General features: G+C 43.6%; 1 protein-coding gene across 1 annotated transcript in view; it reads left to right on the forward strand.

Moving 5' to 3' along the window:
- basp1 (brain abundant, membrane attached signal protein 1) overlaps window positions 1-13,972 on the forward strand; it is a 40,688-nt gene extending 26,716 nt beyond the window's left edge. Inside the window, exon 2 of the mRNA XM_032564592.1 lies at window positions 10,885-13,972. Coding sequence (XP_032420483.1) covers window positions 10,885-11,506 — 622 coding nt within the window. The 3' untranslated portion in view covers window positions 11,507-13,972. The remainder of the gene's footprint in view (window positions 1-10,884) is intronic.
- The last annotated feature ends 816 nt before the right edge of the window (window positions 13,973-14,788 follow it).

Genomic DNA, 14,788 nt, shown 5'->3' on the forward strand with positions numbered 1-14,788 from the left:
TAAACCTCCCACCAAAAGGCTAACATTGCTGTAAAAACGGAGCCATGTCTTCAGCTGCGTCCCGCTCTCAGCCTCACTAACAGGTTGTGACAGTCTTGGTTGAATGAGTTCATGCCCCCCCCACGCAGTCTGTCCTCAGTGGGACAGACGCCCGTCCCCGGGAGGACAAATCTGTCCTCCCGGGGACGGATCTGGCTGACACCAGCGAATTAATTCATTTCTTGATAGCGAACTCCAAACAGGAAGTTCCTGGTGTTAATGGAGAAGCCGTGGACGTCCAGATCAGACAGAGATTCTCTGCGGCTTGTTCTCCAGACGTGACTGTCTGCTGCTGGCGGCAGGTTGGAGACCATGGAAATATCAAACAGGCCTTGGGTTTTTGTTTTTTTTTGTCTTCGTCCTCGGTCGCCTCGAGTCTCTTATCTGTCTGAGAAAACAGCGAGTGGGCCGAGGCGGCCAACGCATCTGACAAATCCAATCAGTCACATTAACCGCGGGGCGGACGGGATCGACTGCCTCTGCCTCGGTGGACGCTCTGCTGTGTGTTCATAGCATTCAATACTTTTAGTCTAATTAACACAAGGCTTTATATTTATCACCAGGGTTTGACTTCCCATCTGCTCAGTAAAAAACATAAATCATCTCTGAGCTGCGCTGACTGGCAGAAACCTGAGATCAGGTGAGTTTTGTGGATGTTTCTGCAGAAAAAAACATCCAGGTGCTGTCGAAGCTGAAGCTTCCCCAAACAGAGCCTGAAAGGCTGACCCGGATGTGTCAAACAAAACCCGAACATGCTCAACGTTTTACAGGAAAAACACGGCCAGAGGCTTGCAGCATTTCACAGGAAATCAGGACGGAATGACAGCAGGAAATGTGATGGAAAACGTGTCGCATAAAGGCCTCAGATGGAGACAAGAACATTTTCTTCAAATGTGATCACTTTATGCTTCATTCAGATGCAAATTTTTAATCCTAAACCCTAAATTAAGCTGCCATTTTTAGGCTTTGTTTACTTGAGAACTACTGATATTTTGGGGGGAAAAGTTCCACCTTTAGACGAGAAACCTTGAATCTGCTGTAATTGTTATGCCAGGCCACTATATGGCGCTGTGGTTTCAGCATGTCATTGTAGTGAGAATGCGTTTTGACCCAATGAACCAAGTAAAACATGATATAACATTTATATTTTCCATATCAGAAGATTTATTAGACTGAAAAGGTTCAGTATCACACACAGAACAATCTCCCTGTTATCTCCCCGTGCGTAAAGCTAACCCCACCACCATGCATCCTGCGACTGCGTGTTTTCACACCTGCAGACTCCTCCACACCTCCGGCGGTGATGTTACAGAAAAGTTTCTCTCTGAATCCTGGTTTCAGAAAGCGGCGGTGAGAGACTCCGGTCACTGGCGTCGTGTAAACGAGCAAAAATGTTACGGTTTCTCCGAAAACCAGCTCTCTCTTGGGTTTATTTAGCCATTACTCCAACAAATGTCCATTGTCACCCAGTGCTAAAACATTACAGTCTCACTGCAGACATTTCCATGTGCCATGATCACGTTTCATCACAGCTAAACCATCTGTGCTCTTTGCAGACCTCAGGAGGCGCTGCCATGACTCTGCAAAGACCGACCAAGTTCAGAAAGATTTTATACCATCTTTAAGTGTGACATAAACAGCCAGGATGTATGCGTTAGCCCCAGCAGGTGTAAATACGTTGATTACTGTTGGTACAAGAAACATTGTTTCCAAAAATAATACATAATTTCAGACTAAAATAAATCATTTCTTCTGGTTTTGCAGTCATGGAGGTCGTGTGACTGCCTGAAAGAGACGGGATTCTGCAGAACAAAATGCCAGTGGATCCAGAGAGACGGACATAATCTGTTTCGCCTTCCTGTTTTGTTTTGTCTGCTGTCAGTTTTCTGTGCAGCCAACAAAGCGCTTGGACAGATTTTGTATTCACTGCTAAATGTCTGGGTGGAAAGCGACTCAAAGCGCCTCGCTGGCTTTCATCTCTGCTGAGTGCGTCCTCTGACTCATAAGCAGCAGCTGAACACACAGCGGCTCTCTGCAGCCGGATAATCAATACCCATTTCCAGCACTGGACTTTTCTCAAGCTCTATCAATTTGAGGATTGATCGTCTAAACGCCCACTAATGTATGTGTGTGTTTATCGCCCATTTAAGCACACATGGCTGTGCCTGTGTGGTCAGTGTGTTTTAAGTAAGGCAGTCGGCTCTCCAGGAGCCCCTGGGTAATAGTTATTGACTCATAAGTGATTCCACCAGCTGGCCAAGGTTATGGTCATGGCGGACAGTAAGACGACACCAGATTTTTAGAAAACTGCTTCTTGGATTACCAGATCCTGCTTCTGGCTAAAAATAAAGATGCGAAGGTGTCCAGGAGTCACAGGTTTACTCAGCAGACATCCTCCGTTCTCTGGTTCCTTATACTTCCTTTCCCAGACGTTCCTGGTTGAAGGTTTTCCAGGTTTTCAGAAAGTCTGTCTCTGGACTTTGGCAGCTTCGTTTCTGTAAATTGGTTCAGTCGGGTTTGGCGATAGTTTTCAGAGGAATGTGTTGACCTCTTAATCAACCAGGCTTAAAAACGAATCAGAACCCATTCTATCCGTCCATCTGTCCTTCATTGCTTACCCAACATGATGAAAGCTACAGCTCAAGCAAAGATCCCCAGATGTCTCTCTCTCTCTCTCTTTCTCTCTCTCTCTGTCCAGCTTCATCCTCAGTCCACTATAGTCTCCGTCACCAAACAGTTTCTTCATAAACCTGCAGTCGGTTTCTGGAGATGCAGAGGAGACGAGTTCCACAGTTTGACATATTTCAACCCCCCAAAAATCTGATTTATGCTACTTCCTCTAGTCGTATTAAATCCGATAGTTTTCGAATCATCTGCAGTCTGAACGGTCATTTCAAATTTTATCCAACATTTTCATCATTGCTGTGAGCCGTGCATCATAACAGAAGAATCCAGACAGTTAAACAATGGCTGAAGATGGTAACAATGAAGTGATGAAAGCAGTCAGTGAACGCATCACACCCCGTCTGACTCCACCTCCAAACAGAACCGGGTCAGAAGCTGCGGTCACTGAAGGCAGCTGCTGTTATTTCTGCTTTGATTAGCTGCTTTTGTCGTGTTCTGATCTGCTGACCAACTGCTGACCAACTGCTGACCCCACTGTCGGCTCAGAGAAACTTTAAAATCCATCCAGAGACGACAGCAGCCATCTTTACTGCCGTAAACAGAACGCTGCGGCGGCCATCTTTACTGCCGTAAACGGAACGCCACGGCAGCCATCTTTACTGCCGTAAACAGAACGCCGCGGCGGCCATCTTTACTGCCGTAAACGGAACGCCACGGCGGCCATCTTTACTGCCGTAAACGGAACGCTACGGCGGCCATCTTTACTGCCGTAAACAGAACGCTACGGCGGCCATCTTTACTGCCGTAAACGGAACGCCGCGGCGGCCATCTTTACTGCCGTTTACTGCCATAAACAACGTCTGGACACCAACACACAGAAAACTGTTGAGAAAAATCAGTTTTGAGATATTTTAAGTTGCCAAGACTTCAGTCTAGTTTAAATTCATTCTCCAGTCCAAACCTTCAACCCTCCACATGTAGTTATAAAAATCTTCTAATTCGTTTGTGTTAAATTTAGAAGCTGCATCTAATTACAGATACAACATGTCTGACAGCAAAAATGAAACATGTAGTTTCATCTTTCTTGCCCTCTGAAGGCTTTTCTGCCTCGTTGCTGCTGCTGGTTGCTTCACCTGCTTTAAATATCGATTTTTAAAAATAAACCTAACAGAATATAAATCCAGTCGTCAGCGTTTACCTTGTTTTAATCTCTGGCCTGACGGATGATGTCAGCCTCCTGAAGCTTCTCCAGACTGAGAAATGTTTGTTGGACAAAAATAGACGTAGCCACTGGTCCTGCTGCTTCCACACTGGGGACCAGAACCAATTTCCACAGATGGTGCCGTTTATGCTGACTACGCTGTTTTAACTTCCACTTGCAGCTCTGTCAGTTCAGACTGAGAATGTAGAAAGAAAATACTTTCAGTGAATCTTGTTCTGGATGTTCTTGGACAGTCAGATCTCTAAATTTGAGCGTCTCAGGCTTTTCCTTGTTCCCTCAGCTTCCTCTCGTTTCTCCTCCAGTGTTTTTATTTGTGTGTGTTTGTGAGGTTGGGCCAGATTTTCTGCTCCAGTTTTCCTGCCCATCCTGCACTCGCCTGCTGCTGTTCGGTGAAACTAACTCGCCTTAAATCAGCCGGCTGGAGGAAGTTACGGCGCCGCGCGCTGCTTCCATTCAGAAACAGGGAGGGAGCGCACCGTTCTTCATCTGAACTGCTGAACCACAGCGCTGAGCCGTAAAACCAAACTGTTGCATGTCCTACAGCGGGGCGTTAGGGCCCCGCTAAAAAAATAAAATAAAATAATAAAATCATTTGAGTATATCTTAATATTATGACTGTTAATCACATTTTAAATGGAAACCAGGCAAAATAAGCAACTTTCTCAATTTCAAGTCCTGATCATTCATGCAGCTTCTTTACAAATGTGGATGCTAACATTAGCGTTAGCTGCTACATGTTAGCACTGAGATGCTACTTTAGGTTTCAATAGTTTTAACTTTTAGCACAACTTAAACACAACAGTCTTTCCCAGCGTCCAATCAGGTCGTTTAGAAGCAGAAATGATCCCGGTGCTCTGAGAGAAGCAGCTTTGTCGTCTGTTGTTGTTGTTAGCAGCTGTTAGCTTGTGCATCAGATTTACAGTCGTACCAGAAACTCAATGCAAAGGGTCTGGGTTGAATCTTTGCAGGGGAAAAAAAGTGATTCTGTTAAAAAAAAAAAAAGAACCACTTTAAAATGTATGGAGTTAAATAATCAAAATGATCTCGTTAAAGTTATTCCTCTAGTGACCACTACAACAGAAATCCTTCTTGCTGCCACCAGCTGCTCCACTGTGGAGCCATTTAACAAACAGAAATAAAACAGGAAACTTTAATTTACTGTCAGACAATCTGAAGCAACAGTTCCTGTTTTTACAGTGTACTTCATGTATTTCAGCTGTATTTCCTGAAACATATGTAAGAAAAAACACGAGTTCCTGCGTTTTAAAGCTGCAGGCCTTTAATCAGAACCAGAGAGCTGATGCAGCAGCAGCAGTGTGTGTCGCAGCTGCTCGCTCGTTGTGTCTGAAGCGTTTGAAAATGGAGGTCAGTGTGACACGGAGGGAGAACGTGTGCAGCGTTCCCCCCAGGCTGGATTCACAGAGGGATCCGATCTGTGTCACAGCTCTGAGCAGCATGCTGGCTGGATTAGCCTCCTCTCTCTGTGAGGTCCGCTCTTCCTCTGCGGTTTATCAGCGTTATCCCTTTAAGAAGCTCTTTGAAGATCCAGATAAGCTCATTATAATCCACCAGAGTCACTTCAGCCTTCACACTGCTGGGCGCTGGGTGTTTACTGGTCCAAATGTCAGCTTCCTCACTGCTCCACGTCTCACCTGCATGAGAAACGAGCAGAGAAATTCAGATTCTCTGGAGACGAGAGCAATGAATGCAAAACGCTTCTCTGAAAGAGTTTTCCACTTAATGTATTTCATGTGTAGAAGTACAGCGTCCAGTGAAAGGTGTGTGGACCGTCAGAGGTCCAGCTGCTCCGGTTTCTCCTGCTGTCACGTCCGTTTCCCAGGCAACGCTTCAGAGTGAAAACGCTGCAGCCGCTCGCTGACAGCGCTGACCTTTAAGGTGTCATGTTGGATGGCAGCGACGCAGAATCAGCGAGCTGAGGTTATCCAGAGCCCAGGACCTGCAGGAGCCTCCATCTGCTGGGGGAGGGGCAGGAGGGCAGGAGGGGGGCAGGAAGGTAGGAGAGGGGCAGGAGGGCAGGAGGGAAAACCAAGGCCGTTCTCCATCTTTAACTCCTAAAACTCCACTCTGTAAAATCTAATTAAAGAAATAAATGTTAACTTGTTGCCTAAAAAGTTTTTCTGAAAACTACTGGATTGAAACTTTTCCTGCTTCTGCTTTTTATTTGTTTCTCTGTTCAAACTTTGACAGTTTTCAGTAAAACGAACATAAACATCCGTAAAGCTACGGACATAATGCTAGTTTCTGTCTCTCCATCATCAGGATGCGACCTTTGACCCACAACAGGAAGCTGATGAGTTCCTCTCTTCATTTCTTAACACTGAGGAATTTTTCTCAGCATGAAGATGAAAATTATAATCTCATATAATTCCTACAGAACTGCGTTTACAGATTTCCTTCAGATTGTCTTCTGTTCCCATTTCTACTTGAGTTTTTTTTCTTTCTGCTCTGCAGTTCGTCTTTTCATTTCTGTAAAAGTATAAATATAATCATAAAGTCTCTTACCATTGATCTCCATCATCATAATTTACAATACTTGTAATCAAAACTTTCTGCAGTTTACAACAGAACATCAGATTAATCTGTTGACATGAAGAGTCAATTTGACGTTTATGAAACCAGAACGTCTCACTCTGAAGCACCGACATGTTCGGATGTTTGAGGATTTCCTCGGTGTTTTGCTGTTTGTACGAATTATTTTGAGAAATACATTTACTGTTGATTCAAGAAATGCACCAAAGCGACTGAGAAAAACTGTAACTGTTCATTTTTAAAAGGCTTTAACCCCACAGACCCTCAACTTGTTTAAATCAAGAACCTAGTGTAAGTATGTAAAACAAAAAGTTAAATCCACTTCATTTACTGGATGAAAGTCATCAGTAAACACCCAAAAACTCCCTGGACTTTGAGTGTTGCCCAGTTTTACCCACTCTGATTTTCCAGTTGGCTGCGTTCTGGCTGCCAGTGTTTGGTTGTGGAGCAGGACTGCAGAGTTTCAGCCGAGCCGCTGTGGAGGCGTGACAGATGACTCGCCAGAGACGGTGAGAAGCTGGAGAAGAATCTGAGGAGACGCGGGCCATCTGCTCCTCAGGAAGCCGCCGCACTGCCTCCCGACTCGCAGGACTCGGCCCTGATTGGAGATTAATAATGTTCCATAAATACTTTTCCAGCGAGGGCCGATGTTGCTGCGATCAATCATGCGCTTTGTGAGCTCAGCAGCCTTAAGAGGCCGGGCCTGCGCGCTAACTGCTGAACACGGCGGAAATAAAGCAGGACAAAGTAGCTCAGCAGGTTTTAATCATGTCAGCGAACATTCCTGTGCGGCGCGAGGAGATGCATCATGTTGGAGTTTAGTAAAGTCTGCAAATTTAAAACAGAGTTCACCTTCTAGAGCTCTGCTGCAAACAAACTCCACTGAAGATCTTAAAACAGAGCAGAGGATAACCGAATGTAGGAGAACTGAGATTCAAATCTGAAAAGTGTGGTGTGCATTTGTATTTCCATTACTATGAAGCCAGGAATGAAATTCCAGTGCAACCAGTTCTGTTGATGTTTGTTGGAGAACAAAAAGCTAAAACATGAATTATGGTCTCAGGTTTTCTCCATATTATATTATATGTTTTATATTTACAGAATAAAAACAAAACAGATTTTATTTTCACGCCAAGGGGAAATTCAGGCATAACAGCAGCGTCACGTATGAAGGTCCACACTAAAAAGTTCTTAAAGTTTTAACTATATATAAAAAAACAAGATTAACAATAATATTAATAATATGCTGCAGAAATCTGCAACGGAAAACACGTTTGTCTTCAGCCTACTTCATGTCGTCAGACTGAAGCAAAAACATGATTAAATTCAACAAGAGAGGAATTAATACCTGACTTTAATAAATTATTTGAAAACGGCTTTTTGTATTTATTGAGGTAAAGCAAAACAGTCAAATATGATTCAAAACATAGAAACGGTGCTGTGGCGGCGTAGGGGATAGAGCGACCCACGTTTGGAGGCCTTGAGTCCTCGTCGCGGGTTCGATTCCCGGACCCGGCGACATTTGCCACGTCTTTCCTGTCAGCCTACTTTCATATAAGGGACACAAAAAACCCTCTTGCTTTTCTTCTTTGCTGATGTTTAAAATGACGTCACAGGATCATATTTACTGTCCTGCAGGTTTCAGTTGGTCTTTTGTTGGACTTGCTGTATTTTCTCCAGGTTGTCTCCGCGCCGCCGGAGCCCGTTACACACTGCAGGGCAGTAAAACCACACGGCCAGCAGAGAGACGGCGGGCCGCCGGCTGAGCCGCCATTGTCTCCCGGCTGATTGGGACTCATTGTCCAGCGGCGTCAAACGAGGTGAAGCGCTCCATTGTGGGCCGGAGAAAGCCGAGGCAGGAGCGGCGTTCCTGGCAGACACCAGCCGCTGGACTGTCACAGGAGTTTAGCGTGAATGGTGGACTGATCCAGTCTGCAGCCATTAGCATTTTCAGCGGATTCACCGCTGGCGCTGGTCCATTCAGGGAGTCAGAGACCAGCAGCAGCAGGCGACGTTTCACAGCCTGGGAAGACGATTCATTTAACACACAACATCTGTACGGAAGAGGATCAGGGCCACTAAATAACAGTAAAACAGTTATAATAGGAAGAAGAAAAAAAATCAGTTTTTCTCTCTGAATTCTGAGGAAAAAAGTTAAAATTTTGAGGCAAAAGTCAGAAATTCAGAGATTAATGTCATAATTTTGAGAAAAAAGTCAGAATTCTTTATTTTTTTCAGAGGCATAATTTCTCTCATGTACATCTGGAATACCAAACGGGTCACTTTTAGTTTTCACCATTTAATGAGTTTAAAATAAACTGTAAAACTACCGTTGAAGTTCGACCTCCAGTTTTAGCTTCTCGGTTTCTGTTTTCTGCTCTGAATGCAGAAGTTAAACATCCAGATGTGAACCTGAAGGAGATTCAGAGGCTTTACTTCCAGATTTCCCTCCATCGGTTCAAACCGACACACATTGAGCCGTTTGCTCTGGTTCTGCCTGATTTGCTGCATGTTGAAGTTTCCTCCCCTGTGAAGCAGGCAGATGGTGAAACCTACCTTCAGCTGATTGAGGAGCCAGAAACGTGTGTGTGTGATCTAATCATGAGGTGGTGGTGGGTGTGTGTGTGTGTGTGTGTGTGTGTGAGAGAGATCTAATCATCATGGAAAAACATAACAGAGTGAGAATCCTGTTGGTTGTTTTGTGTCATTTGGTTTGCAAAGGAAATTGTAGATTTCCGTGATGTTTCCCAACTGCATACTTGTCTGTTGATTTGATTTGAATGTGTGTGTGATGGTGTGTGTGTGTTATGGTGTGTGTGTGGTTTTCGTCTTGGTATGCATGGAATGCATTGTTGCACTAAAGGATCTGTATGAGGTTCATTGAGTTCATGGTGCTGCTCTGTGTTTAACGGAGGATAAGCAGACCTGGTTCCTGGTGACCAGAGATGAAACGGATCCGCGTCTCTCCGCTGATCTGAGGTCAGGCTTTCTGTCCTCATGTGACGTCGTTTTACTCCTCATGTTTCCAGGAGCTGATGGAAAACAGACACACTTACATGAAGGATCGGTCCGAGACGAGTTTAATTAGAGCAGAGCAGTGAGTGAAACAAGCAACATGTTGCCTGTTGACGCGTTGCTCTCACATATCCGATGTTTCCAGTGTTTGTATGAATATTTGCAGCTTTGTTTTATCTTCTGCTCAAGTAAAACTGGGTTGCAAAAGAACCAAGTGGTGAAACGTTTCCACCAGACGCAGCTTGAAGTCCAGAACTTCCTCCAGCAGGTTTCGGTTTTCCAGCTCAGCTTCCATCCAAATGTCATCAGAATTATGAGCCGACTTTAAAACGCCACAAAGAAAAAGTTTCCATCTAATGGAGTGAATCAACCAGGCAACGCAAACCTGATTTATCAGATGTTGACGCTTCGCATTGCTGTGATAAACAGGAAGTAGAGGTAAATAAAACCAGCATGGAGAAAAACGGAGGGTTCTCCCAACCGAGCTGGAGGCTTCATGCCTCTGGTACGGCACAGAGTTCGTTACGTCAGAGCTCATTCAGCGAAAGTGTTTCCATCTCCGCACCCTGAAGTGCATCAACTCTTTTTCAGAAAAACCAAAAACTGACGAGAACAAGCGAAAAACGTTTTTGAAAAAACAGAGGGAGTCATTTCAAATGTTACTGTTTCCATCAACCTTTTCTAATGCAAACCTTCAAAATGTACATAAAAACGTTGATGAATGCTCGTTTATTGTTGAACGTTTATGCTGTTAGCTTGTAGCATTGGAGCTACTGAGGCTACTAGCTTTGTAGCACAGACCACAAACTTAAAGCAGCACAAAATATCTGTTACAAAAACCAAAAGTAGTGACAAATATTATACATTCATACAATGAACAAACAGTAGTTTGTCAGTGAACATGCAAACAGAATAATGTTATTTATATGAGTGTGATTTGTTTAACACATAAATGTGTGTGTATGCTTTAAGCATTTATGTAAAACTGCAGTGTGTAAAATGTTTGACTTTTAGAGATTTGACTGAATGCAGGGAAGCAAAACGTTTGAGATTTTAGGTTGTTGTGGTTTCAGGGGCTCTGCAGTATTTTGGTTTTATATTTTATAGCATATTCTAGATTCTATTTACACAAATCAAATTACATCTTGTTCTCATCTTGAGTTAAACGATATGCTTATTGCATTGCATTGCTTGAGATATTTAGCAAACAAGAATGAACGTTCAATCTGCAGATGCAGAAAACTGGTGGACAAAAAAGAGCTGCAGAAAAAAATCACCAGTTTTTTTCCACTTTATACCTACAGATTATTTTGTGTTGGTTTGTCATTTAAATCCCTAAAAAGATAAATGGTTGTAAATATTTAGTAAAGGCCTGGATAACAACCATTTACATTAGAATACTAAGCTTACTTTTTTCTCTCCTTCTGTTTTAGAGGCCAGAGAGTTAAAATGGGAGGCAAGCTCAGCAAAAAGAAGAAGGGATACAATGTAAACGACGACAAGTCCAAAGACAAAGACGCCCAGGCGGAGGGCGCCTCGGCCGAGGAGAGCGAAGCGCCGAAGGACAAGAAGGACGAGGCCCCTGCGGCCGGCGATGCTAAGGAGGTAGCGAACGACACGGCGGCCAAGGAGACGCCGGCGGCGGACGCCGCAGCGCCGAAGGACGAGGAGAAGAACGCCGCTCCCGCCGCCAAGGAGTCGGAAAAACCTGCCGCCAACGCCGAGCCCAAAGCAGAGGCACCGAAAAGCGCCGACGCTGCCAAGGCTGACGACAAACCGGCCGCGGCCAAAGAGGAGCCGGAGGCGAAGGCCGCGGCGCCCGGAGCTGCAGCCGAGAGCAAAGGGGAGGCCGACGCCAAAAAGACTGAGGCCCCCGCTGCGCCGGCGGCCAAAGCCGAGGCGGCCCCGGCGACCTCGCCTGACCCTAAGCCCACAGAGGCAGCGGCTCCCGCGGCGACCAAAGATGGCGCCGCTGCACCTAGTTCTACACCAGCCGCCGACGCTGCGGCCAAGGAGGCGCCGAGCAAGGATCAAACCGTAGCAGTTCAAGATTAATGGACAGCTTCTTTTCCAAAACGAAGAAACAAATGACCTAACAACGATGACAAAGATTTAAAAATGAAATTACTAGCCCGCCCATATTATTATGATAACAATAATAATAATAATTGTAATGATGATAATGATGATTTGTTGAATAAGGAGGACTGGAGACGTTTCCCACCAATGCGTATGATTATTGCTATTATTATTGTTATGTTTTAATCTATTTTTTCTGCTGTAGTATTTGAACTTTGATACGAGTCTGTCGGCCGTGAGCCTTTGCAACGTCACCTTCATCCTTCATCCACTCATAACCTCCAGACTCCCGTTCAGAAGGCCTGCATTCATGCTCTCACCTGCAGCCTCCGCTGCAGAGGAGTGAGAGGTCAAAAGTCATTTCACCAGCTGGATCTGCGTTACATCTGTCCAGTCTTTTGACCCAGAACGTCCCGTTGTCCCGGCGGTGGAGCTGTAACTGTTTTGACTGAGGATGCTGAAGCTTTCTGGGGAATTTGAAAGGTTGAAAATCGCTGGCTTTGCAAATAATTGTAGGATTTTTTCACATAAACTTCTACATTTTGTACTGAAACCCTTAGCTATATTGTAAGAAAACTAAGTGGTTTTTTAGCATTTGTAATACTTTAAAAATTTGCAAAGCCTTGCCAAGAATACCTTTAAAATGTTCCTACGAAGCTTAAAGCAATTCTCTGGTCTTTTAATCCAATAGAAAGTGACATATCCAGCAAACAGGCGAAACAATCTGTGAGATTGTCTGAACGTCCTTATAAGGCTAAAACGGTGATGTTTACTGAGCCAGGATGACGCTCTGGAAAGGACATGTTGAGTTGTGTCTTTCTAAAGACGGCAGACTAAACTGGCACTCAAACATCCTGCGAAGCTTTTCCTCCCCGATCTAAGACAGGAAACGAAATCCTCTCCTGTAAAACTGTGACAGTTCTTCACCGCTAGGTTTTACATTAAATACTCCAGTATTTAGGTTAACCTCTTTAAATATTCCTCAACAGAAAATGAAACCATTTTATCAGGCCACAAAACGTTGATGCAGTTTTCTTCACCTCAACATTCTGGTATTTAAAAAAGAAACAACATAAAATGGTAGAAAGTTCCAGGTTAACTTCGCTTTGGCTTAATATCCTGATATGTTTGTCAAATTTGACACCCAAGATATCCTGCCTCTGAGACTTGATTGTTACCAATTAGTCTTTACAATTAAATCAAGTCAAATATTTCACTCTTGAAGAAACATTTTCTGTTTTCAACAGAAGTTCTGACTTTTCAATCCATCCTGTAACAAACTTCAAACACAGAAACATCTGTGTTGGATTTATGCAGCTGTATATAAAGCAGCAACACCAGCAGACATCTGGAAATCAGCAAACATGAAAAATCATTCATATTTAAATGAAACGTCAGGGGGCCAAGAACTCAGCCTTGAGGTTCACACATACTAGTTCTTGGAAATGATTTCATGTCGTTTATAGTAACACACTGCTCACAATTTACAAAATATAAGTAAGACTTCTTTAAACTTAGATTTGAAGACATCGTTATTTCTGAACGAGTGTCATGAATTAAAGTGCCAAATACGTGTTAAAATCTGAAATTGTTGCTACTCCGACGTCACCAGACCTAAAAATGGATAAAACCCGGAGCTGTTTCCACCAGAGGTACTTTGTTTGGGAAAAGAAACTGATTTGATTAATCCTTTTTGTTAGCATGTTTGTTAGCATCCCATCTGTGTAGCTCTGGAGGACACTGGAAACTAGAAAGTTCAGTGGCAAGCAGGAATCCATGTTGTAGCTTTGATTAATGTTGAATTAAAAAAAAGTAAAATAGTTTATGAAGTAGTTATTCTCCTATCTTTGCGACGTAATGGGTTCAGATTCTGCTTGTGACCCGGTTGTCCACCAGTTCCACCCAGGCTCTAGTAAAACTGATGTCTTTGCATTGTTGGAGAGTAAAATACCGAGAATACCAGCAACCTAAACTCCGACCGCCAGGCCTTCCTGTTCCCTCCTGTGCATAAATGCAGGTTTAAGTGTCGTCACCTCACCGTCCGTCTCCATCCACCGACACACGGCGTCTTCCTTCCAGCACCGTTGAACCGTAGCAGAAACAAACATCCGAGGACGGTTGTGTGTCACTTGATTATGTTTCTTTTCTTCCTCTCTTGACTCAGTAAATTGCATGTCTGTGGTTGGGTGAACCTGTAGTCCTGTCTTTTTGGTCAAGTGGAAAAAAAAAACAAACAAAAAAAAAAATAAGTATTGATAATTTCTCAGTCTGCATCCATGCCAACTGCGATCGATATTCTCATTCCATGTCTCACCGCAGCTATTTCTACATGTTCATTCAAGCAAACAGACAAAAAAAAATGATATGGAAATTGATGCGTTAAAATTATATGTACTTGTATAAATGGTGCAACAGTAATAAAATGTCAGAAATTGACTTAAAGATCTTGTGCAAGTGATTTTTTTTCTATAGGGAACCAGAAGAAGAACTACCTGTGAATTTGCTGTGATGACTATTAATATACAATTAATTAATTCTACATGTGAAGAAAATGTGCTAATAAAGCACCGAGGTCTTTTACAGAAAACAAGAAAAGCCGAACAAAGAACGTTTAAATGTTACATAAAGTTTCACCCAGTGCAGTTTCTGTATTCGTTTGGTGGCACAGAAATAAAAGATGCATGACATCAGCAAAGGTGTAGCAACAGATGCTTTACAGGAACAACATGTAGATGCCAAGTAAAAGTGACCCGAGGGCAGAACCCTGAGGAAGCCCACATGTGACATAAAGCAGCCCCAGCCTGCAAAATAACATTTGCTTTGGATATAAAGGTGAATTATTTTCTGTTCTTTGGAAAATAAACACAAAATTCCAGGGTTGAGTCGTTAATGTGTTTGGTCTTCAAGCCAATGAGCAAAGCCTGAAAGTTTAAAACCCGCTCACTGCAGCAACGACGCAACTGGCAGCGCAAAAAAAGTTGATGGATATTAACTGAATTTTCCAAACGGTTAAAGAGTTGAACTGGAAACCAGTAGAGAGTTTCTGGGCTGGATCAAATCCCGCTCACACCAAGCTGCTCCCTCTCCGTGTCAGTCAGTCAGTCGGATCTTTCTTTACGTTCACTTTCTGCCGAACAACATCTTAACTGTCTGGATGCTCACAAACCAGTGAAGCTTTATAAACACAGGGGAAACGCTGGGCTTTACAGTTAAAGACTCAGAGAATAAATCCTACATTTTTCTCTGGCATAAATTAAA

Source organism: Xiphophorus hellerii, chromosome 6 (genome assembly GCF_003331165.1).
Source record: "Xiphophorus hellerii strain 12219 chromosome 6, Xiphophorus_hellerii-4.1, whole genome shotgun sequence".
NCBI classification, from domain to species: Eukaryota; Metazoa; Chordata; class Actinopteri; order Cyprinodontiformes; family Poeciliidae; genus Xiphophorus; species Xiphophorus hellerii.